The sequence below is a fragment of the Loxodonta africana genome, chromosome 2 (genome assembly GCF_030014295.1).
Source record: "Loxodonta africana isolate mLoxAfr1 chromosome 2, mLoxAfr1.hap2, whole genome shotgun sequence".
Lineage (NCBI taxonomy): Eukaryota > Metazoa > Chordata > Mammalia > Proboscidea > Elephantidae > Loxodonta > Loxodonta africana.
In genome coordinates, this window is record NC_087343.1 from 210,133,419 (window position 1) to 210,159,416 (window position 25,998).

Here is a 25,998-nt window from a genome sequence, read left to right on the forward strand (position 1 = left end):
ATTTCCAGCCCAGCGAAAATGACTATCACTGAAGCCAGTTCCGGACCTGGTGCAGAGCGGATAGGGGTCAGTTAAATGGGAGAGAGTTTTTTCCAAAGGGGTGTTTTTAGGTCCATGCAATAGATTAGACGCGAGTACTAATGCCGAGAGTGCCGCTTTTTGCCAATTCTGGAGTCTTGAGTGAATTCTCTACCTCTTGGTCTCCCCGGAACACCTCTGGTTGTCTCACTGTGCTCGTGCCAGCGGCTCCAGCTTGCACAGTGCCGGTTTCCACCGGGTAAGGTCTCAAAACTCCTCACTGCTTCTGAACTGTGTCTTCCTCCCCCTGCCGCTCAGTCTGGTTCCTCAACTTTGCCTTCGATGTCCTGGGCTCTTAGATTGTCTTATATAATTGATTCACTTGTTTTTTTGGGTCTTTGTTGTAAGAGGGACCACTGGAAGCATCTGACTATGGTGCTATCTTGGCTCCTCCCCTCCCAGTTTTAAAAAAAAAATCATAAAATAGTAGATAGAATACAATGAGGTAGACATTTCCATTCACTGTAGGTAGGAAAAGTTTGGCAATATGTAATGGTAATTTTAATGTTCTTATTCCATTTATGGAAACCCTGGTGATGTAGTGGTTAAGAGCTTGGCTGCTAATCAAAAGGTCAGCAGTTTGAATCCACCAGGCGCTCCTTGGAAACCCTATGGGGCAGTTTTACTCTGTCCTGTAGGGTCGCTATGAGTGGAAATTGACTTGATGGCAACGGGTTTGGTTTGTGTGTGTGTGTTTTTTTTGTTTGTTTGTTCCAAACAAGTAATTGTGAATACAAAAAAAACTCTTAAGATATGAAGATGTTCATTGAAGTATTGGCATCAGTGCCAGTGTAGGTTAGCATGGGAATGGTTTACTAAAATGATAGAACAGTATGTAACTATTAAAAATTAGTTTGTAGTAAGTTGGGTAAATACTTGTCATAATTTTAAGGGGAAAAGCATATTGAAAATTGCCAAAATACTTCAGTCTCACTTATATTAAAAAACATTAGAAGGAAGTATCTAGAGCCAGCCGTTTTTAGTATTTTGCTATGTGTGTTAGGAATGATTTTTAAATAAATCTTTATATCACTCTGTATTTCGTAACAGAAGTACTATTCACTGATACAAGTACTATTACTCTTGCTGCAGATTTAAGTTAATTTTGACAGCAGTTCTGTCCATGATGCTGAACTCTGCATTTGATATTCCAGAGCAATATTGTTGTAATAAGCGACCAAATAGTGAAGGGCTTATTAAGAGCTTCAATGTTGGAGTCAGACAGGAAAGCGTGGTTACAATTCCAGTGTTTATATCACCTTATGGCTGTGTGATTTTGGTTAAGTTATTTACCTTGCCTGGTCCCTCTCTGCCACAGTCCTTGAGGGTGTTACTTGTAGTTTTTAAGTACTTTCAGAGACATATAAAAGAATTTCTGGTTCTCAAGGAATCATCTAGAGCTGCACTGTCCAGTATGGTAGTCACTAACCACATGCGGCTCTTGAGCACTTGAAATGTGGCTAGTTGCAATTGAGATATGCTGTGAATGTAAAATATACACTGGATTTTGAACACTTAATAGAAAAGTTAGGTTGCTCGCATTGTATTTCTTTCAGAGAGTTCTGGTCTAGAAGGTCTGTCTGGTGCCAATTTTTGTATCATGACATGGTTGTTTAGTCTTTTTATTTACTCTATAAGTAAAACACCTTTCACATTAAAAAAAATAGCAATTCTGTCAATTGCAGGTTTAAAATAAAATGGGTTCTAAATTAATTAGCAGGACATGCTAAATCTGTGGCAGCCAGGCCCAATCTTTCTCAGTGTTAACTTGTTCAAGAATTCATTCATTCCAGAGTTTTGATGTTGACATTACTTTTAAAAGTGTTAAGGTCTTTACCTGGAAATTTCACTTTCTAGGATTGTGTTGTGAGAAGTCAAATCCCACATTCATAGAAATACGTGAATACTACAGTTTGTGGCCACAGATAGCTTAAACTGAATCATTGTTTTTTTTTCCCACGGGAACATTTAGACTCTGAGTTATATTGGGGCAAAGATGTGAATAGTAAGCAGCTACAGTCATTTAAAGTAGCAGAAGTCCTACCATGAAAATTTAAGTGAATGAAATGAAAGAAAATATACTGTACATTTTGATTGTTGCAATGTAATTTAAGTAAAACCTTACAGAAATAAAGCTTGTAGTAGTTGATTTCACCCACCCATTCTAATATGCAATAATTTATATATTAATATGTGTAGAAAAGTTTTTTTTTTTTTTTTAGAAAGGTAGATCTGGAAGAAAATACTTTCCATGTTTTTAGTAGTGTTCCTCTCTAAGGGATGGGATTATGGAATATTTTATGTTTTGTGTTGTATATTTCAGTGTATTTTAAAAATTTTTACAGTGAATACTACGAAAGAAACCCAAAGATTAAAAAAAGGGAGGATAGATCAAAAACAGTCCTCAAAGAAAAAAGTATTTGATAATTTTACACTGTGAGGGTTTTTTATTTGAAGATGTTAAGAACATAAAATGTCCATATGTCATTGAAATTATTTTAAAACTGTAATATTTCACCTGTTCCATGTGTTAATGTTATTTTTAACTTTGTTAATTGAATGTGGAAAGGTTATAAAGATCATAGTCTGAGACTCGTATGAGCAAAAGTAGGTTTACAGAGGATTTAGAATAAGTTCATAGATATTAAATCACATGGGATCACCATGAGTTGGAATCCTGGATGACAGCTAACAGCAGCAGTGTAGATTCAAGAAATGGAGTTGTGACTTTTAGATCCATTGTAATAAAATATTTATATTTGCATACTTGCAACATTTGAGTACTCAGTATATATGCCAGGTCTTTTTCTAAATTCTTTATCATTAAATGTGTTATTTTGCTTAATTGGCACAGCAACTCCCTGTGGTTAGTCTGTTATTTACTCTTTGTAGATGGGTAAATGGGCTCAGGGTTATACTAAGGGGAGAGCTGGGACTTGAACAAAGATAGCCTGACTCCAGTCCAAGCTGTTAACCATTACACACTACAGCATACACGTGTAAATACTATATTACTGAATAATGACTACTTTTAACGGTGTTTATACTACCTCTTTATAGGAGTAAAAACAGGTTAAAACATTTCTTCTTAAAGGTACTTCAGCTATGACAGGTGTTGTGATGGGGCAGCAGTGGAGAGGAAAGGAAAGAGAAGATGTGAGAGCATAGATCCTAGACAGGAGCTTTCATCACGCTAGACAGAGAACGGTCATGCCCAGCCTCTCCACCCAAGACTTTCGCCTCTTGTTAATTCGTACTCTTGTAATGGTTAGAATTAAATGCGGACATTTATCCCAGATATTTGACTAAAAGAAGAGGGGCTTTTTTTGTCGTATAAAGGAGACTCACAGTTTTGTTCTGTTTGAAGTAATGTAGACACTTGCAGCAATAAAAATAGTGAAGGGAAAAACAAAACATTAACACTAGTGAAAACAAGAGATGAAAACATAAGTCAGCTCTTTTTATAACAGATTAAAAATTTTGAGAAATCTGATATCTGTCTATCTTTTCATAGACTTAAATTATTAAAGTAAAAAATTAGTAAATGTGAATCCCAGTTCGTGTCTCCTTAACAACTCGTTTCTGTTGACAGAATGTGCGGATGATTTTTGGTTTTATGTGCTTAAATGTTTATGTGACTGCTTTTCTACCAGCTAAAGGTACTCTGAGTGAAGATACTATCAGAGTGTTTTTGCATCAGATTGCAGCTGCCATGAGAATCCTGCACAGCAAAGGAATAATCCACAGGGACCTTAAACCACAGAACATCTTGTTGTCCTATGCCAATCGGAGAAAGTCAAATATCAGTGGTATCCGCATTAAAATAGGTAAATGGCCATGTATTGTTTCATGCAAAGGAGGTTTCTAAGGCTCGGTGTTTTTAGTTAATTTTAGTTCAGCTTTGTTGGAAGGATAAATTGTATTGACACAATTTTGAAATTTTTCATGAGTTCATTGAGGTACATTTAGATTTGTGAATCCTTTACGCTATTGGCAGCATATGCTAAACCTCTCAGACAGGGCCAGACGGCCAAAGCAGCTCTTAATATGAATCTCAGCAGCAAATCCTGCTCCTCTACTTGAGAGGGAAGCTGATGTCTTATGATTGCTGGCAGCTTTAATAACCCTGATTCGTTATAGCTTGTGGGATTTTAACGTAACAGAATCTAAGAGATCGTCTAGTTCAGCCTTCTTAGTTTGCACTTTTTTAGTGTTCTTGTATTTCTGAAATTTTTGAAGCAGTTAGTAATGCTAAAATTTTTTTGAAGCTTTTCTCTTGGTTGTTAGAAGAATAATTACATCATACTCTCTTGTGTCTTGAAGAATCGTGTACTCTCTGTTAAGTGTGAGCAAATGTATCATTTGTTTTTATGCTTTCTATTTTGTGAAATAGCGGATTTTGGTTTTGCTCGTTACCTACATAGTAATATGATGGCTGCAACACTGTGTGGATCCCCAATGTACATGGTGAGTGAATATTTGCCTCATTTGTGTTTGCAGCATGGTCCCATAAGCATTGGAATTTAAGTGTAATGCTTGAAGGAAGATTATTGAAGGAAGGAATTGTTATTTACATTACTGATATTAGCTATTGATAATGCTGTAATCTTTGCTTTAACATAGAGGACTGAAAAAGTAAGGAATTTTTGCCCATTGATTTTAATTTTTTTAAAACGATTAGTTATTATGGTAGGAATTCTCTGTTAGACTAAATTGAAAATAAAAATTGATGAAGTATGGTTATGCTATATTTGATGTGTAATATTGTGTCTTTTAGGGCACTTCTTCAGCTACTTGGCGTGCTCATATTTTGCATGTTGTCTCTTGACAAGATCCCTAGATGGTTGAAGTGTTTTCCATCAACATCACACTGAAAGCTGAAATATACTAGCTTTCCTCTTTATCCTTTGATATAGATATTATTATCATGTCTGATATGGCTAGGCCATGAAATTTCTGAGTTAACATGAAGTATATAGGGTCGCTATGAGTCAGAATCAACTTGATGGCAGTGGGTTTGGTGTTTTTTTAGTATTAAGCCTGGAAATACCTTAATTCTGGAGTTTAAGAATTTGTCCAAGCAAATAAATGTAACCTGTTACAGTTCTAACTTTAAATGGATTTATGTTCAATTGGGAATTCTTCTAATCTAAAATCATTCAACTCTGAGAGGGACATTAGTAATCAAAGTTCAAATATGTTTTACATCTGATTTGCCTTCTTAATAATGATTTTACTATATAGATGTAGTAAATTTTATAATTTCATATAATTTAAAAATACTTTGCACTTCCTGAATATGAAATTAGTTCAGCCTTGAGAATAAAGAGAGTGCTTGAGCTGATCATTAAAGAAAGTTAGCTCAATACGAAGTTTATTAGGGACAATAAATAAAAATGTTATGCCTGGCCAATAAACTTTTACTACCTTTAAGTATATTTGACATTTCTATTTAATGTTTCCCCTGATATATGGTATATGTCAAAAGCAACATCTGATGAGAGGTGGGAAAATGTTTATCACAAAGCAGCAGAGAAATGCCTTTTTTTAAAAAATAATTTTTATTGTGGTTTAAGTGAAAGTTTACAAATCAAGTCAGTCTCTCACGTATAAATTTATATACACCTTACTCCCATTTACTCTCCCCCTAATGAGTCAGCCCACTCCCTCCTTCCAGTCTCTCCGTTTGTGACCATTTTGCCAGCTTCTCACCCCCTCTACCCTCTCATCTCCCCTCCAGACAGGAGATGCCAACATAGTCTCAAGTGTCCACCTGATGCAAGTAGCTCACTCCTCATCAGCATCTCTCTCCAACCTGTCGTCCAGTCTAATCCATGTGAATAGTTAGCTTCAGGAATGGTTCCTGTCCTGGGCCAACAGAAAGTTTGGGGAACATGACTGCCGGGGTCCTTCTAGTCTCAGTCAGACCATTAAGTCTGGTCTTTTTTATGAGAGTTTGGGGTCTGCATCCCACTGTTCTCCTGCTAATACCTTTGATTTTAAGACTATTTTTTATTATTGTATTTTGCACCATAGCTGCTTATTATTATAAAAGCTTTCTAATTACAACAAAATATAGGGAATAATATAGCAAACACTCATGTACCTCCCATCTATATATATAACATAGTTAATCTTTTGCTGTGTTTGTCTTGATCTTTTTTTTGTTTTAAGAAAAAATATTTCAGAGACAGCTTGAAGTCCCTTTTGTACCTCTCCCTGATTCCATTTACCACTCTCCCATCCCATTCGCATACCCTAGAAGTAACTTCTATCCTGTAGTTGGTGTGTATTTTTATGATTATTTAAAAATTCTTACTGTATTTTATGTGTCCATGTATGTATGTCGTGTAGAACTCTAAAAAAAAAAAAAAGTATGTATGTAGTGTGTATCTTTCTACAGCTTCGTTTCATGCAACGTCGTTTTTGAGATTTCCCAGTAAATCACGATATAATAATGTACAGGTGGTTGCTGACTTACGCTCACGTTACCATGAACTGCACTTACTACTGTCTTTTTTTTTTTTGTACAGCTTATTATTACTAACATGTACCACATAACAGCATTGCAGTACAGAATTTGCTGATGTTATTGTTCGCAGATGTTCACTCACAGATGTTCAATGTTAAAAAACCCAGTGCCATCGAGTCAATTCCGACCCACAGCGACCCACTAGGACAGAGTAGAACTGCCCCATAGAGTTTCCAAGGAGCGCCTGGCAGATTCAAACTGCCGACGCTTTGGTTAGCAGCCGTAGTACTTGACCACTACGCCACCAGTGTTTCCATGTTCAGTGTTAGGATTTATAAAAGATACTGAAAATAAAAGGCAATAATAATGAAAACTGAAAAAAAAAATGAAGTATTTAACTTAGGTCAGAACTGACTGACTACAGAGTCGTAGGAATGAAACCCCACTGTACGTTGGGGACTACCTGTAGTTCTAGTTCATTGCAATATCGGTTGATTAGAGAAATACTACAGTGTATTTTTATTTTTCTGGTTTCGTGAAATGTGACCTCTCCCAGTTAATATCTGTATATTATTTAAATAACATAGTACATTGGATTTTTTTATGCCCAGGCTCCTGAGGTTATTATGTCTCAACATTATGATGCTAAGGCCGACTTGTGGAGCATAGGAACAGTGATATACCAATGCCTAGTTGGAAAACCACCTTTTCAGGTAACCTGATTTTTTTTTTTTTTTTTCTTGATGCTTCCGCTTGGCCTGATTTTGGGGTCCTGGAACCCAAGTGTGGGCTAGAATTGATTCTGGGGAGATCACTGGAAACTCTATCTCCACCTCTGTATTCCTGATCTCTACTAGGTGAGAGGGAGTATATTGCTTAGGTTTTATGGGAAATTATTTTGGGTCTATCTTCCCTTTCTCAGCCCCCCTAACATTCCGTTAAAAGCCCTCTAGATTATAATTGTTATGATTTCTTGAATTTATATTGCCCATGTTATAATTTCATAAGTTATAAAGAGTTTTTTTTAATCTGAAAACTGGAACAAAGTGAAGTTATTTGCCCAAGATGGTATTAAAAAAATCAAATACTTTTTAATTTCCCAATGTAATTTGTATATACAGACAGCTTCATTAATTTAGTAGTTCCTTTTATGAGGGTACTATTTGTGTCTCTGGAGAGACTGAAAAGTAGTGGTATATACATAGTTCTCTTCCTTAAATCCACTGAACATCCTAAGGCAAAAACCCAGATTTTATGTAATGAAATACACACAATTGGGTAGGCTGTATAATCTCCAGAATAGTGGTTCTTAACCTTTTCCAAGTTTTAGGTGCATGGTAGAGACTGATCTCAGAAAAGGTCTATTATGCTCAGATATACAGAATTTGCACGCAATTCAGAGGTTTTATGTTTCTAATGCCAGGTATGGCTCCCTCAGCAACCCATGGCTTTTGAGTTTAGAATCTATGTTCTGTAGCAAGAATATGAATGTCAGTCATATGATTTGAAATTTTTGTCCCCATTGTTTAAGAAATTAACCCCCTTTTTTTTTTTCTTCTTTAAACAGGCCAATAGTCCTCAAGACCTAAGGATGTTTTATGAAAAACACAGGAGCTTAATGCCTAGGCATGTGATTTGATTATACAGGGTTTTACTCTTTGTGAAACAATGTTATTCATTTGAACTCTGTGTTTTTTATATTTCTGTTATTGAATATTTTTTCAGTTGACAGTAATGCTAGAGCATTTGTTATAATAGAAAGTTAGAAAATTACTAGAGCTTTGTAGGTGCCTTTGTAGTGCTTTACTATTTTCTTTTTTATTAATGTAAAGTTATTTTTTCTTGTAAAAGAATAAAGTTATATGTGTTCCTTAGATGAGGTGGATACAAACAGAACAGATGTACATAAAGTAGGAAGTAAAATTCCCCCCCAAACTTTCTGCTCCTATGCAGGGATAACAAAAGGTTGCTGTGTATTTTTCCAGATTTTTTTGCAAATATTTTATGTGTTTGAGTGCTTGTTTATGTATGTATTTATACATGGGCATGTGGTTTAATACAAATTACATCATATTATACAAATTGTTCTGCAACTTGCTTTTTTACTTTGTTTAGCAACGTGTGTATAGAATGACTACATAGGGTCTCATAGTTTAGATGTACTATATTTTATTTAATCAGATTCCTCTTTTCATATTTTGTTATTAAAAGCAGGATTTAGTAAAAAGTGTGAGTGTGTGTGTATACCTTTGAGCATTTGTACATTTCTTGAGGATGGACTCCTAGAAATGGAATTGTTGGATCAAAAGTTATGCTTTCCAAATAAGCTATATCAATTTATATACCTGTCAGCAGTATGTAAGAATGCTCTTTTCCCAACATTATCACCAACATGTTAATCAGACTTGAAAATTTTAACCTCACAAATAAATGGAGGAGGATAAATTACCTGTTACTTCCGTTTTCATTATTCTTATCATTGGTGAGGTTGGATTTTTTTTATATGCTTAATATCTTTTTGTACTTTTTATTTTGTGAATTGTATATTCCTATTATTTACTCAATTTTCTATTGCCTAGTTTGTCTCTTTCTTATTGGATTTTAGGAAGCTGTATTACTTCTCACTTGTATTTATGTAAGCACTGTCCTGTTACAGAGTTTGAAGTGGCTCTTTTTCTAATAGAGAACTTTATAGCAACTATTAGTACAAGGAAAGGAAGAGCCTTGGTTACGCAGTTTTTAAGTGGTCAGCCCACCAGCCGCTGCACAGAAGAAAGACGTGGCAATCTGCTTCCAGAAAGACTACAGCCTTGGAAACCGTATGGGACAGTTCTACTCTGTCCTGTAGGGTTGCTATGAGTCAGAATTGACTTGACAGCAATAGATTTTTTATTAGTAAAAGGTGAAAGTTGTATTAAAACTCAAGATTGTCTGTGATTGTGCAGTACTTTGTTCATGCCAGTACACTCTGACAAACAATGGTAATAAGCACAATACAGGAATCTTTCTGAAATTGATGCTGTTTCTCAAAGGCAAATGTTTATTTTTTTCTTCTCCTTTAAGGGATGAGGCTTTACCATGGTTTTCTTGGTATCCCAAAAATAAACTGTAGTATTTGTGAAGCTGCATATACATTTCACTTACCACAATGAAGGCAAGCAAGCATCATGTGGTTAAGATATATAAACTCACCACTTAGGTCCTTTTTTTTTTTCTTTTCCTTTCCCTCAGTATTCCCAGAGAAACATCACCTTATTTGGCTAATCTCCTTTTGGGTTTGCTTCAAAGAAACCAGAAAGATAGAATGGACTTTGGTAAGTAATATTTTCAAATTTTGTATGCTTTCTAATTTTATTTTGATGTGTTCTGAAAAGATGGTTTCACAATAAAATTTAGGTCAATTTAACTTTTCTTTCTACCTCTGTTTTTTTTATTTTCATTGTTTTAAAAATATATGCGTATACTGTAATAAACAAAATCCCTGTCCTCGTGTAGCATATATTCTAGCGGAGGAGTCACAATAAGCAAATTATAAACTGTAATGATATATTAGAAGTTGTTAAGAACTGCGGAGAAAAAGAGAAGAGAAATGGGGGATAGAGTAGGGATTGAAATTTTAAGTAGGGTAGTCAGGAAGGGCCTTTTGAGAAAATGACATTTAAAAGAAGACTTGATTGATGATATTGAGAGAGCAAACCATGTGGATATCTGTGGGAAGAGCTTTACAGAGTGGATAGCCAGTACAAATGCCCAGAGCTGGGAGCATACCATGTAAGCTTGAGGAATAGCTCGAAGGTCAGTTAACGGTTTGGGTTTTTGCTCAATGTGAGATGGAGAGCCATCGGAGTGTTTTGAGCAGAGGTATAATATAATCTGACTGAGGTTTTAAAAAGGTTGCTGTGTTGAGTATAGACTGGACCCACGGACAGGAGGTGCAGATGGCAAGGGCAGAAACTGAGAGACTAATTAGGAGACTATTGTAGTTACCTAGGTGAGAGATGAACTTAGCTTAGACTGGGGTAATAGCAATGGTGGTGAGAAGTAATTGGATTCTAGATCTTTTCAGAGATAAAGGAAACTGATGGACTGGATGTAGGATGTGAGAGAAAGAGAAGACCAAGGATGGCTTCAGGATTTTCAGCTTGAGCAACTGCAAGAGGGAAATGTCAGTTACAGAAGTGGATAGAACAGGCTACAGGGGCAAGATATCCATTAGACATCTAAATACAGATGCCAAAAAAGGCACGTGGATTTCAGAGGAGAGTGCTAGACTGGAGATATAGTTGGGGGTCATCAGCCTGTGAGTGATACTTATTAAATAGATTTTCTAGTGTACCATTTTAAATTCCTTTGATTTTTTGTAACTATTTTTTGAGTTACTAATTGATTGCTGTAGGGATTATAATATGCATCTTAAGTCATCAGTCTACTTCAGATAAACACTATCGTATTTTTATGCAGATAATGCACGCCTTCTATGTTTGTTTGCCAACCGCTCCCTCCCACTGCAAAATATTTTCATAAGCTCCACTATGCCAGTTTTTTTTACCCATTGCTTTTTACCCATTGCTCTCCTAGCAACAAATTCTGTCAGAATCTCTGTTTATTGTGGCATGTTTTTATTTTATCTTCATTTTGGGAAAATAGTTTTGCCAGATATTGAATCTTGGTTGACAGTTTTTCCCCAAAGCACTTATAATATGTCATACCACTACTTTCTGGCTTCTGTTGATTCTGCTGAGAAGTAACCTGTTACTCTTCCTAAGGTTCCCTTGTGCATGATGAGTCTTTTTTTTTAAGTTCCTGCTTTCTAGATTTTTTCTTTGTCTTTGACTTTCACCAGTTTTAACTGTCATGTGTCTGTATGTATATTTATGTTCGTCCTACTTTGGAGGAGTGCACTGAAGGTTTTGGATAGATTTAAGATTTTCTTTTTTATGAAATTTGAGAAGTTGTCAGAGATTATTTCTTAAAATATTCTTTCTCACCTTCCTTTCTCCTTTCCTTCTGGAGCTCTCATTAAAAAAACTCATTACATTCCTAATATTTGATGGTGTCCCACAGCTCTCTGAGTCTTTTAATTTTTCTTTATTGTTTTTTATTTTTGTTCTTCAGATGGGAAAATATTTACTGATCTATCTTGAGGCTTGCTGATTTTTTCTTATGCCGGCTCAGATCTGCTGGTGAAACCCTGTAGTGAAGTTTTCATTGAGTTATTTATTATGTGCTTCAACCCCAAAGTTTTCCTTAGATTCTTTTTGATAATTTCTGTCTCTTTACTGATCTTTTCTATTTGATGAGTCATAGTCATCCTACTTAAAAAAATTCTTTCAGTAAGGTTTCCTCTTTGGTTACTCCTCAGTATGTGCACAGCCATGCTTATGACCATAACCTTCCAGACTGCCAGAAAGAAATATGATTTTATTGAGGCCCACTTTGACTGCCTTCTTCCCAGATCTCTTTGTTAAATTTCTGTCTGGCTTACTGGTGTATTGCTTTCCCCAACCAGCATTGAGACCTCATGCTAACTGCAATGTTGGCTTTACCTGTTTGTTTGCTACTGAGATCACTCTTGTTTTCACATGGAATTTTAGAGCTTTTTTCCTGATAAAGTCAGTTCCTCCCACCGCATTGTTAGAACTTTTGCCTAGGTTCTCAGTGCCTGACCCAACCTGATAAAACTATAAACCATGGAGCTGGGGGGATAGAAAGAGGATGGGATCAGCCCTAGGCTAAAATGCCTTCTCCTTTAGGGCTTCTCCGAAGGAGGCTGCCTATACCTTGATTTTAGTACAGTGAGACATATGTCAAACTTAGGACCTGCAGGACTATGAGATAATATTTGTGTTGATTTAAGCTGCTAGGCTTTTGGTGATTTGTTACGGCAGCAACAGAAAACGAATATAGTGATACTTCACGTTTCTTTACATCCAGAGGCATATAATGTTTGATTGGCCTACTTTTAGTGATACTGATTGGTTTAGGTGGGATAGCCTGATCAGAAGTTTTGTTTTTTAAGATGGAGGACAGAACAGCGCACTTGTATGCTGGCAGGAACAACCCAGTAAAGAGGGGAAATTGATGTTGCAGTAGAGATGGGGGAGAATTGCTTTCTTTTTTTAGTAGGTGAGGGGGGATAGGATTTAGGAAGTAAGTGGAGTGATTGGCTTTAAGTATTTATTATTTTATAGTGCTGAGCTGTCTGTGAATTCTTAGTCTTGGTGTTTTGTTTAATGTGCTGCTGCATTTATCTTGCTATTTTATTTAGGTTTTTGTAGCTAGATTAGTAATTGAGGCTGGCTTTGAATGTCCCTTTTTTTTTTTTTTTTGAATGTCCCTTTAGTTTTTTAATTTTTCTCTTTCCTTGTTCTTTATTCTTCATTCCTTATTCTTTAACCTGGAACAGTTTAATATTGTAGAGATTATTCAGTCCTTTTTAAGGTTTTTAAAAGACAACTTCTTTGAGGTATAACTTACATACAATAAAAATGCACCCATTTTGAATGTATAGTTTGATGAATTTTAACTACTGCATATACACATTCAGTATGGAATGCAACCAATATAGAACATTTCCATTACAATGTAAGTTACCTTGTTTCCTTCCCAGTCATTACCCACCCTTCTACTCATCAGTCCCCTCAGACGATCACTGATCTGCATTCTATCAATATAGATTAAATTTGCCTTTTGTATAGTTTCATAGAAATGGAGTTACAAAGTATGTGCTCTTTTGTGTCAGGTTTATTTCTGTCAGCATAATGGTCTTGAGATTCATTCATGTTGTTGCATGCATCTGTAGTTTATTCCTTTTTATTGCTGAGTAGCACTCCATTGTAGAGGGCAGTGGTGGTTCAGTGGTAGAATTCTCACCTTTGATGTAAGAGACCCTAGGTTCTATTCTCAGCCAGTGCATCTCAAGTGCAGCCACCACTTGTGTCAATGGTTGTCTACTTCTGAAAACCAGCCCCAGTGAAAAGAAAACCTTCTGGATCAGATCAGTCAGATCCCATTGTGCATGGCGTCACCACAAGTCAGGGGCTGACTTGACAACAGCTAACAATAGCAAAGTATTCCGTTGTGTGAATATACCATTTTGTTAATTCATATACCTGTTGAGGGACATTTAGCTTGTTTCCATTTTGTGATTATTATGGATCAAGCTGTTGTAAACATTTTTATACAAGTTTTTGTATGGATGTAAGTTTTCATTTTTCTTGGATAAATACCTAAGAGTGAAATTAATTGGTGGCTTATATACTAAGAATATATTTATAAAATCTCCCAAATTGATTTCCAAAGTGATGGTATTATATTTCCTCCAGCAATATGAGAGTAGCCCAGTTGCTTCACATTCTCTCGATAATTGGTGTGGTCATTCTTCAGTTTTAACCATTTTTATTGAAGGATAGCGATCTGTCTCTCATTCTAGTTTTAAACTTGCATTTCCCTGATAACTAATGATGTTTGAACATTGTTTCCTGTGCTTCTTGGTCATTCATATTTCTTCTTCTTTTATCTACTTTATTTTTTGTTGTTCAGAATATACACAGCAAAGCATACACCAGTTCAACAATTTCTACATATATAATTCAGTGACTTTGATTATATTCTTTGAGTCGTATTACCATTCTCACCCTCCTTTCTGGGTGGCTCCTCCCCACTAGCATAAACTCACTGCCACCTAAGTTTCCCATTTCATCTTTCAAGTTGCTGCTTTTCGTTTGATCCCACATAGATAGATCTTAAAAGAACATAACCTCCATGGCTCCAGAAATTCTGGATTCCATGAGAGTGTGAGATCCTTTTCTGCATTTTTCCCCTTTTGATCAGGACTATGATATGGAATCTTTGATCAAAATGTTCAGTAATGGTAGTTGGGCACCATCCACTTCTTCTGGTCTTATGGCAAAGGAGGCAGTTGTTCATGGAGGCAATTAGCTTCACATTGCATATCCTCATCCTTTTCCTGAATCCTCTTTGTCTTAGGTTGTGTTCTCTAGAGAAGCAAAACTAGCAAAGTGTATAAACATATATATATAGAGAGAGAGATCTATGTGAAGGAAATGGTTCATGCGATTGTGGAGGCTATAACAGCCCAAGTCTGTGAGTCAGGAAGGAGGCTTCTCCTGATTCATGTAGCCTTAGGGGCTGGTGAACCCAAGATTGGCAGGCCGGAGAGCAGGGCCATTGCTCACAGGCTGTGAAGATCGGTGAATGCCAAGATCGGCAGTTGGCATGGATTGAATTGCATACCCCAAAAATAACTCAACTTTGGCTAGGTCATGATTCCCAGTGTTGTACGATTGTCTACCATTTTGTCATCTTATGTGATTTCCCTGTGTTGTAAATCCTGTCACCATGGTATAATGAGATGGGTTAGTGGCAGTTATATTGATGAGACCTACAAGATTAGATAGTGTCTTCAGCCAGTCTTTTTTGAGATATAAAAGAGAGAAGTGAGCAGAGAGACATGGGGACCTTATACCACCAAGAAAGCTGTACTGGGAGCAGAGTGCGTCCCTTAGACCCGAGGTTCCTGCTCAGAGAAGCTCCTAGACCGTGGGAAAATTGATGACAAGGACTTTCCTCCAGAGATGACAGAGAGAGAAAGCCTTCCCTTGGAGCCAGCGCTGTAAGTTTGGACCTCTAGTCTGCTGGACTGTGAGAGAGTAAACTTCTCTTTGTGAAAGCCATCCACTTATGGTATTTCTGTTTCAGCAGCACTAGATGGCTAAGACAGAATTTGGTACCAGGAGTAGGTTGTTGCTCTGACAGATACCTAAAATGTGGAAGCGGTTTTGAAACAGTGAATGGATAGAGGACTCAGAAGGAAAAGAGGGGAGCTGTTACAGTGGAGATGTCACAGATGGTGAGAAGCAGCAGCAGAGAACTGGCAGCAGCAGAACCAGGAGACCAGCGCAAGACAGTGTTGGAGCCAACCCATGGAGTGAAAGAGCTGAGTGTCTATCATGGATGGAATTATGTCCCCCAAATATGTGTGTATCAACTTGGTTGGGCCATGATTTCCAGTATTGTGTGGTCGTCCTCCATTTTGTGACTGTAATTTTGTTAAAGAGGATTAGGGTGGGATCCTAATACCATTAACGCAGGCCACATTCCTGATCCAATGTAAAGTGAGTTTCCCTGGGGTGTGGCCTACACCACCTTTTATCTCTCAAGAGACAGAAAGAAAAGGGAAGCAAGCAGAGAGTTGGGGATCTCATACCACAAAGAAAGCATCACGAGGAGCAGAGCGCGTCCTTTGGACCCATGGTCCCTGCGCCTGAGAAGCTCCTCCACCAGGGGAAGATTGAGGACAAGGACCTTCCTCCAGAGCTGACAGAGAGAGAGAGAGAGCCTTCCCCTGGAGCTGACACCATGAATTTGGACTTATAGCCTACTTTATTGTGAGAAAAGACATTTCTGTTTGTTAAAGTTATCCATTTGTGGCATTTCTATTACAGCAGCACTAGATAACCAAGAGAGTGCCTGTGCGCAGGCGGCTTCCTGGCAGAGTGGGGTGCCTCTGAGCACTTATCAGTGGAGCTAGGCTTGCTGATCCATGGAGCAAGAGAGCTGAGTGCCTTCCAGCCACAGTTTACTGGCAGAGTAGTGTGCCTTCAGGCACTTACCAGTGGAGCTACAGAGCTTTGGAACACTTGCCCCAGCAGGCCAGGTGCGGGCGTGAGGCCTGGGGGCCGAGAGGTCAAGGCACCAGGAAGCAGAAGCTGAAGAGACAAGGAATACAGGAAGCTGAGCTGCCTCAGTCTCAAAAGGTATGGCCAGGACCTTTGGGGTTCTGAGGGTGGAGCCATGGCCTCTGGTGTTTCTAAGAGTGAAGTCGCCACTTACAGGGACTAGAAGAATGCTGTGACTAGAGCTGAGGGAGCAGAATTGCCATCCCAGTGGACCTGAAAGGCACAACTGAAGCCCAGGAGCAAGGGGCCTCCACTTAGAATCTAGAGAGTGTGGCCCATACCTAGAGTCTGGAAGACAGGGCTGTTGTGTAAATGGTCTCAGAGAACAGAGGATTATTTTCAAGCCTTGAGGGCTAATGTAATGTCTTCTGCTGACTTGCTTGGTGCCTGTTACACCTTCTTTCTCTCCAGTTTCTCCCGTTTGTAATGGAAATATCTACCTTGTGGCCGTTGCACCATCGTACTTTGAAAACAGATAACTTGTATTCTAGATTTCACAGATGAAGAGGAGTTTTTAGATTTTGGACTTGGAGTTGATTTAAGACTTTTGCTATAATATGATGGGTTGACTATATTTTACATGTGGCAAGGATATGGATTTTGGGGGGCAAAGGGTGGAATGCCATGGATTTAATTGTGTCCCAAAAAAATATCTGTCAACGTGGCTAGGTCATGATTTCCAGTATTGCATGATTGTCTACCATTTTGTTATCTGATGTGATTTTCCTATGTGTTGTAAATCCTATCACTATCATGTAATGAGATGGGTTACTGGCAGTTACATTGATGAGATCTACAAGATCAGATAGTGTCTTCAGCTAGTCTCTTTTGAGATATAAAAGAGAGAAGCAAGCAGCAAGACATGGGGATCTCAAACCACCAAGGAAGCAGCTGTGGGAGCAGAATGCATCCTTTAGACTCAAGTTCCCTGCTCAGGGAAGCTCCTAGACCGTGGGAGGATTGATCACAAGAACCTTTCTTCAGAGCTGACAGGAAGAGAAAACTTTCCCCTGGAGCCAGTGCCCTGAATTTGGACTTCTAGCCTACTACCGGATTGTGAGAGAATAAAACTCTCTCTGTGAAAGCCATCCATTTGTGGTATTTCTGTTATAGGAGCACTAGATGACTAAGACAGCAGACGAGATCGCAGGTAAGCTGCTATTTCAAGTCCCAAGAACTGGAGGTCTGATGAACAGGAGCCAGCTGGAGGATCCAGAACAAGCAAAAGCCGCAGAGCCTTCCTGAACTTCTGCCCACGCTCAATGCAGACCACACGGCCAAGGAAACTCACCTTCAGCTGATTGGCTGTTTACAACAGATCCCATCATGGGAGTGATCACATAGCAGATCTCAGCAAGGAAGTGATCACAACACTGTACGACTACCAATACAGTGAGAATCGTGACCCAGCCAAGTTGACACACAATTTTAAACATCACAGTCCACCCCTTGGCAACTTGGCACCTGTACACATCTTCTTAAACCATACATAATCTTTGAATAAAGACAATTATAAAGTCATACATGGGCCTAACATAATATAACAAACACACATACAACTAAAAATGCAGTAGCCCTGTTTACATCTTATATAAGTGGAGAAAACAAAAATTTTTGATAAACACATTCAGAAGCGGAAATACTCATCACAATTACGGTGCTTGTTTTTGCAACTGGTCATGTGGCCGTAACTGGTATTTAGAACTACCTTCGTCCACCACCCATTCTGTTTCCCTTTGCCCTCAGCAAGCGCCTCAGCTGGTTGTGGTTCTTAGCCTGGTGGCGTGACCCAAACCTTCATTCCTGAAGGGTCTGGGCCATTAGTAGTCATATTGGAATTGGGTTGTTATACTTTTCCATTGCCTTAATCATAGGGCATGGTAGTACTAAGAGATGGCCTAAAGGATCTCCTGCGGTCCAGACACACTCTTCTTTAACTCCATTACATAATATTCATCTGATTTCCTCTTGGTAATCGGGATCAGTCACACATCCCAGTACAGTAACTCCCTTCTTTGCCTGTTGATCCAGAGGCATAAGTAGCCCAAAGTGGCCAGGTGGCATTCTTAGCTTCCAGTTCAGTGGAATCAGTAATGTGTCTCCAGGTGGGAACATCATCCCCCTGGAGCTAAGACCTCTAGACCTGCAGAGCATAAGGTCACAGGGACAGGAAGCAAAAATTCTGCCAGTGGGTCACAAAGGGTAATAGTGGTGCCACTTTGGTTTTTACCGCTTGATTCCTAGACCCCTGAATCCTGGCTATGGGAGATATAGCACCATATATTGGATGCTGGTTTAGAGCATATACAGCCTCCTGGATAACATTGCCCCAATCCTGCAAGGTATTGACACCTAGTTGGTAGCGTAATTGTGTCTTTAGGAAGGTATTCCTTCGTTTGATCAAACCAGCTGCTTCAGGCTGATGGTGAACATGGTAGGACGAGTGAATTCCATGAGCATGGGCCGACTGCCACACTTCATTTGCTGTGAAGTGAGTCCCTTGATCCGAGGCAATGCTGTGACAGTGGATAAGGCATTCTGTAAGTCCATGGATGGTAGCTTTGATAGAAACATTGCATGCAGGGAAGGGAAATCCATATCCAGAGTAAGTGTCTATTCCAGTAAGAACAATATGCTGTGCTTTCCATGATGGAAGTGTTCCAGTGTAATCAACTTGCCACCAGGTTGCTGGCTGATCACCTTGAGGGATGGTGCCATATCAGGGTCTCAGTGTTGGTCTCTTCTGCTGGCGGATTGGGCACTCAGCAGTGGCAGTAGCCAAGTCAGCCTTGATGAGTGGAAGTCCATGTTGTTGGGCCTATGCATAACCTTCATCACTGCCACCATGGCCATTTTGTTCATGAGCCCATTGGGCAATGACAGGAGTAGCTGGGGAAAGAGGATGAGTAGTTTCCACAGAACACGTCATCCTATCCACTTGATTGTTAAAATCCACCTCGGTTGAGGTCATGCTTTGGTGAGCATTCACATGGGACACAAATACCTTTACTTGTTTGGCTCATTCAGAGAGATCTCTCCACATACCTCTTCCCCATACTTTCTTGTTTCCAGTTTTCCAATCGTGTTCCTTCCAAGTCCCTGACCATCCAGCCAAACCATTGGCCACAGCCAATGAATCAGTATGCGATCACACATCTGGCCATTTCTCCTTCCAAGCAAAGTGAAAAACCAGGTGCACTGCTGTAAGTCTGCCCATTGGGAGGATTTCCCTTCACCAGTGTCCTTCAGGGAGTTCCCAGATAGGGGCAGTAATGCTGCTGCTGCTCACTTTTGAGTGGTGCCTGCATATCATGCAGAACCAGCTGTGAACTAGGCATGAGTTTTTTCTTCTTCAGCCGACTGATCATATGGAACTCCCCATGGGGCCATATGTGCAGACTGGGAGATGGAAGGTAACGTGACAGGCGTGGAGACCATGGGCTTTTGGAGCACTTCTTCATGCAGCTTACTTGTGCCTTCAGGTACTGCTCAGGTCCGATCGCGTATGTACGTCCAGTTTTATGACCATGTGGGTCGGACAACACACAGCTTATGATGGGCAACTCAGGCCGCATGTGACTTGGTGTCCTGTCGTTAAAGAGATCAGTCTGTACTAAGATCCAGTAACAAGACAAAAGCTGTTTCTCAAAAGGAGAGTAGTTATCTGCAGAGGATGGCAGGGCTTTGCTCCAAAAGCCTAAGGACCTGTGCTGTGATTCACCAATAGGGACCTGCCAAAGACTCCAGACAGCATCTGTATCTGCCACGGACACTCCAGGCATCATTGGATCAGCCGGATTGTATGGCCCACATGTCAGAGTGGGTTGCATAGCAGCCTGAACCTGTTGCAGAGCTTTCTCGTGTTCTGAACACCACTCAAAACTAGCAGCTTTTTAAGTCTATTGATAAATATGCTGGAGTAGCACACCCAAATGAGAAATATGTTGCCTCCAAAATCCAAAGAGGCCCACTAGGCATTGTGCCTCCTTTTAAGATGTGGGAGGAGGCAGATGCAAGAACTTATTTATCACTTTAGAGGGAATATCTTGACATGCCCCACACAACTGGACCCCGAGAAATTTCACTGTGATGGAAGGTGCCTAAATTTTTGTGGGATTAATTTCTCATAGAAATGTTTTACCAGCAAGTCCAGAGCCATTGACACTTCCTTCTTACTAGGTCCAGTCAGCATAATATCATCAATGTAATGCACCAGTGTGACGTCTTGTGGAAGAGAAAAGCAATCAAGGTCCCTGAGGGCTAAATTAGACATAAAGCTAGAGAATTGATGTAGCCCTGAGGTAGGCAGCTGAAAGTGTGTTGTCGGCCTTGCCAGCTGAAGGCAATCTGCTTTCACTGGTCCTTCGAAATAGGTATGAAGAGAAAGGCATTTAGCTAGATCTGTAGCTGCATGCCAGGTACCAGGAGATGTATTAATTTACTCAAGCAATGAGACTAATCTGGAACAGTAGCTGCAATTGGAGTCACCACCAGGTTAAGTTTTCGATAATACACTGTCATTCTCCAGGATGCATCTGTTTTTTACACAGGCCAGATAGGCGAGTTGAATGGGGATGTGGTGGGAATCACCACCCCTGCATCCTTCAAGTCCTTGATGGTGGCAGTAATCTCTGCAATGCCTCCAGGAATGTGGTATTGCTTTTGGTTTATTCTTCTCCTAGGTAGGGGCAGTTCTAATGGCTCCCACTTGGCTTTTCCTACCCTAATAGTCCTCATTCCATTTGTGAGGGATCTAATGTGGGGGTTCTGCCAGTTGCTGAGTATATCCATTCCAATTATGCATAGTGGAACTAGGGAAATAACTTCAGGATGGGTTTGGAGACCCACTGGACCTACTGTGAAGCGGACGTTGGCTAAGACTAAAAATCTGACCTCCGTATGCCACCACTCAGACTGGTAGGCCGCAGTGACGTTTTAGGTCTCCTGGAATTAGTTCAGAGCCAGTGTCCAGTAATCCCTGAAAACTCTGATTATTTGCTTTTCCCCAGTGAACAGTCGCCCTCGTAAAAGGCTGTAGATCCATTTGAGGAAGGCTGGGAGAAATATTAACAGTATAAGTTTTGGCAGTATATTGGAGTCCTTCCTCAACGGGACCCGGTCTTCTTTTCATCAAGGGGTTGTGGGTCTGTGAACTTGCTCATGTCTGGGAATTGATTGAGGGGCTCTGACTCTTTCCTGGCGATTAGAGTTGCTGTTCACTTGACCCAGAATTCATCTACTCATACAGATCAAGTAAATACTTCAGAGATTCCCTATCTGTTTCACTCTTAGAGACACCGTGACTGAGTAACCAACAACATAAGTCCGTATGAGTCAGACTATTGTGATTACTGCTTTGACTCTGCCATCCATTATGGTAACTGTGCCCACCTTGTCTTCGTCAACTGAGAGCCACCGTTTGGCCCCTACCACCACAGAGTCCAATCAGCTCCATTGTAGTTAGGTGCCTTAATTCAGGTAGGTCAGTTTCCACTGTCAAATCTGACTTATATAAAATAGCAATAACAGCAGTCTTCAAGGATGCTGGGGCTCCCTTCACAAATTTGTTCCTCACTGTTGTCATAAAAGGTGTGTCCTCTGGGTACTCCATATGTGAGTCTGTGGGTCTAACCTGATAAATCCACTTTAGCATGCCAGTTTCCTTAAGCCTTTGGATACCTTCTACAACAGTATACCAAGGCAGGTCTAGTACTTCAACTTGAGTTAGTGTAGCGTAATCCATGCTTCAGCAACCCAACGAAATAAACTATTAGATCTTTTCCTAATTTCTCGAGCTCAAACATTGAATGAAGGATCTGTGCTTATTGAGCCCCTTACCAATAAACTCAGACTTATTTATCTGTATGTTCCTTACACCATTATCCTACAACCTTAATTAGCCATTCCCACACATATCCTCCAGGTTTCTGTTTGTATGTATTAGCAAAGTCAAGCAGTTCTTTTGGAACGTAGCACACCTCCTCCTGAGTTACACTTTGTACTTCACCTTTTGGGGCTCACCAGAATTTAAGTCTAGTTATAGGTCTGGAAGCCTAAATTGGTGAGTTGTTTGAGAACATTCAGCATTGTGTTATAAAGCATCTGCCTCAGATGATGTCCTAGGCAGTGACTCATAGAAAAGCACTTTAGATACAGCTGGGTTAATCTCACTGGATGATAGTGGAGGGGCTAATAATGGTTTTGTTGGTATGAGTGATTCTGGAATTTAGGGCTCAGTATCCAGCTTCCTGATTATCTGTCCATATATCCCCCCATCCCAGGTTTCAGGATACCAGTTCTTCTCATTGCACTCAATTTAACTTTAGACACCTCTTGAGCTTGTCAGTTGAGTTGGCTTTGTAATTCAGTGACTCTTACAGTAAGACTGGGTTTGGTTTTCAGTAATATCACCTCTGTTGCTACAAGAAATAAGGCTTTCTTTCAAGGCACAAGTGGAAGCTTTGAGGTCATTTACATAGCGCTTGAGCTTGGACTGTGAACCCCTGAGTTCGCTTCTTTCTTTCATCAGTTTGTCTAGCTACGTAGGACCAGCCAACCAGCTTCATTATTCTTCTCATTATGACAGAATCGTAGATAGATATCATACATGCCGTCACTCAGAGTCTTGTCTTCCACTGATACCTGATCTATTGGTTGTGATGTTTTTCGTGTTTGAATTGCCACCTTACACCATGGCTTAGCAGTGCTTTATTACTGGAAGCACAGTCATCAATATCTTTAAGAGTAACCAGACTTGAGAACCAATTTAGAAAATTCATCCTTACAATTTTGTTTCTCTAGAACCACTCTTGTTGCCAGATTTAGGCTGGGTTTTCTAAATAAGCAAAACCAGTAAAGTGTGTGTGTGTGTGTGTATATATATGTATATATACATGTATGTACATTGGGGCAGTTCTCCTCTGTCCTATAGGGTCACTATGAGTCGGAATCGACTCGAAGGCACTGGGTTTTGGGTATGTTTGTATGTGTGTGTGTATATATATATATACGTATATATATATATATGGAAGGGGCTCACGTGGTTGTAGAGGCTGTAATGTCCCAAGTCCGTGGGTCAGGAAAAAGGCTTCTCCTGAGTCACATAGTCGCAGGGGCTGGTGAACCCATCCCTGATTGGCATGCCAGAGACCAGGGCTGTTGCTCACAGGCTGTAAAGATCCACAGATCCCAAGATCGGCATGTAAGACCGCAGGTAACCTGTTAGCTTAAGTCTGAAGAACTGGAGGTCAGACAAACAAGAGCCAGCTGCAGGATGCAGAATGAACCAAAACCCTGGCCATGAGAGAAGGAAGAGCTAGGCAGTGGAGGGCAGAGAGATGAGGGTGGTGGGGGAGGGTGAGTGTTCACAGGCCCTGGCCTTGCCAGTACCAGTCCACAGCACATCCCATCATGGGGGTGATTACGTATCAGATCACAACAGGGAGGTGATTACAACATTATACAACTGCCAAAACACTGAGAATCATGGCCTAGCCAAGTTGACACTCGGTCTTAACCATCACACTCTTCTTCCTTTGTTGATCCAGGTGAATAGAGACCAGTTGTACCTTGGATGGCTCCTTGGAAACTTTTAAGACCCTAGTTACTATGCAGTGAACTAGGAGGTAGTAGAGCAGAAGCACTAAACATGGTATTAGGTTAGTTAACTGGAATGTCCCATGAAGCCGTGGCCCTAAACCCCCAAACCAAGAAACGAAATCTATGAGGTATTTGGTTGTACATAAGCAGGCTCAACAGCTGCTCTTTGTTGTTGTTTTAAATATACCTATCACACAGCATTAGCCAGTTCAACTTTTTACAGATGTACAGCTTACTGACATCAATTATATTAATTGACTGCACAGTCCTTACGCTTAATCAGTGCGATTTTTACATCACTGTAGACAGAAACTCAGTGCTCCATAAACAGTAATCACCCCCATCTACCTACCTCCCATTCTGGTCCAAAAACACCAAACCCATTGCTGTCGAGTCGATTCCAACTCATAGCGACCCTGTAGGACTGAGTAGAACTGCCCTATAGAGTTTCCAAGGAGTGCCTGGTGGATTCAAACTGCCAGCCTTTTGGTTAGCAGCCATAGCTCTTAATCATTACGCCGCTGAGGGTTTCCACTGTGGTAAGCACTGATACGGTTTGATTGCTGTACGTTTGCCTGTTCTTGTCCTATTATATAAATGCGGTCATAGAATATTTGGCCTTTTGACTTGATTGTCCTGATGGACTCATTTCACTCAGCATAATGTCTTCAAGTTCCATCCATATTGTAGCACGTATCAGGATTTCATTTCTCTTTCTGGCCGAGCGGTATTCCATTGTATGTATGTATGTATCATTCTGTTTATCCATTCATCCACTGATGGGCATTTAAGTTGTATTCACCTTTTAGCTGTTGAGCTTTGATATACAAGCATCTGTGGTAGTTCTTCAGAAATACTAAAAATATAACTCATATGACCCAACAGTTCTCTTTGAAGTCAGCAGTGCAAACACATATGTACACCAGTGTTTGTTACAGCATTATTCACATCTGCCAAAAGGAAACCACCTACTTCTTTTTTGAAGTGCCTGATCAAATCTTTTTTATTGTTTTTTTTTTCTTTTGGTTCTACTGTTGAGTTGTAGAAGTTTTTCATATATTTTGGATACAAGTTTAATGGTGTCTTTAAAAAATCTTTACCTTGGTAAAATATATAACAAAATCAGCCGTTTTAACCATTTTTAAATATACAGTACAGCGACATTAATTTTATTTATCTTCTTGTGCAGCCGTCATCTCTTTATCCATTTCCAAAAGTTCTCATCACCCTGTGTAGAAACTCAGTACTCCTTAAGCGGTAACTTTCAGTTTTCCCCTTCCCAAGCTCCTGGTAACTTTTGTCTCTATTCATTTATTTATTCTATATTTTTCATATAAATGAGGTCATACAATATTTGTCCTTTTGTGTCTGATTTTTTTACTCAGCATAACGGGTTCAAGGTTCATATGTGTTGTAGCATGTGCCATATCTTCATTTCTCTTTATGGCTGAATAATAATACTCCATTGTATGCATATACCACATTTTGTTTATCCATTCATTTGTCGATGGACACTTGAGTTGTTTCCACCTTTTGACTATTGCGAATAATACTGCAGTGAACATTGGTGTACAAGTATCTGAGTTGAATCCCTGGTTTCACGTCTTATGGGTATATACCTAGGAGTGGAATTACTGGGTCATATAGCAATTTTTTCGATAGCAGTGGGTGGGTTATAGTAATTTTATGTTTAACTTACTGAGGAACCACCAAACTGTTTTCCACAGTGGCTGAACCATTTTACAGTCCCACCAACGATGGATGAGTGTTCCAGTTTCTCCGAACCTTTGTCAGCACTAGTTATTTTCTGTTTTTCTGATAAATAAACATTTTAGTGGATATGAAGTGTGTGTGTGTGTATTTTTTTTTGATTGTGGTAGATATGTATGTAACAAAACATTTGATACTTCAACAATCTTTATGTGTTCGGTTCAGTGACATTATGTTCATCATGTTGTTCAACTGTCACCTTTATCTGTTCCCATTATACCATTTCAAATTACACCATCACTCTTAACAGAAGCTCATTGTGATTTTCTTCACATTTCTCCAGTGACTAATGATGTTGAGCATCTTTTTATGTACTTATTGGCCATTTGTGTATCTTCCTTGGAGATAATAGTGTCTTTGATGTGCAAAGTTTTAAAT

At 39.5% G+C, this 25,998-nt stretch overlaps 1 protein-coding gene across 10 annotated transcripts in view; it reads left to right on the top strand.

Annotated features, from left to right (window-relative positions):
• Positions 1 to 25,998, top strand: part of ULK2 (unc-51 like autophagy activating kinase 2) — a 178,814-nt gene that overhangs the window by 23,538 nt on the left and 129,278 nt on the right. For 9 of the 10 annotated variants that reach the window (XR_010321043.1, XM_064279347.1, XM_064279349.1 and 6 more), the window contains exons 6-10: positions 3,732 to 3,905; positions 4,472 to 4,545; positions 7,162 to 7,263; positions 8,118 to 8,176; positions 9,782 to 9,864. Coding sequence is in view for 9 of the 10 variants with exons in the window: in XM_064279347.1 (XP_064135417.1) it covers positions 3,732 to 3,905; positions 4,472 to 4,545; positions 7,162 to 7,263; positions 8,118 to 8,176; positions 9,782 to 9,864 (492 nt within the window). In the remaining variant the exon portion in view is untranslated. The remainder of the gene's footprint in view (positions 1 to 3,731; positions 3,906 to 4,471; positions 4,546 to 7,161; positions 7,264 to 8,117; positions 8,177 to 9,781; positions 9,865 to 25,998) is intronic. The other variant, XM_064279350.1, reaches the window with a different exon arrangement.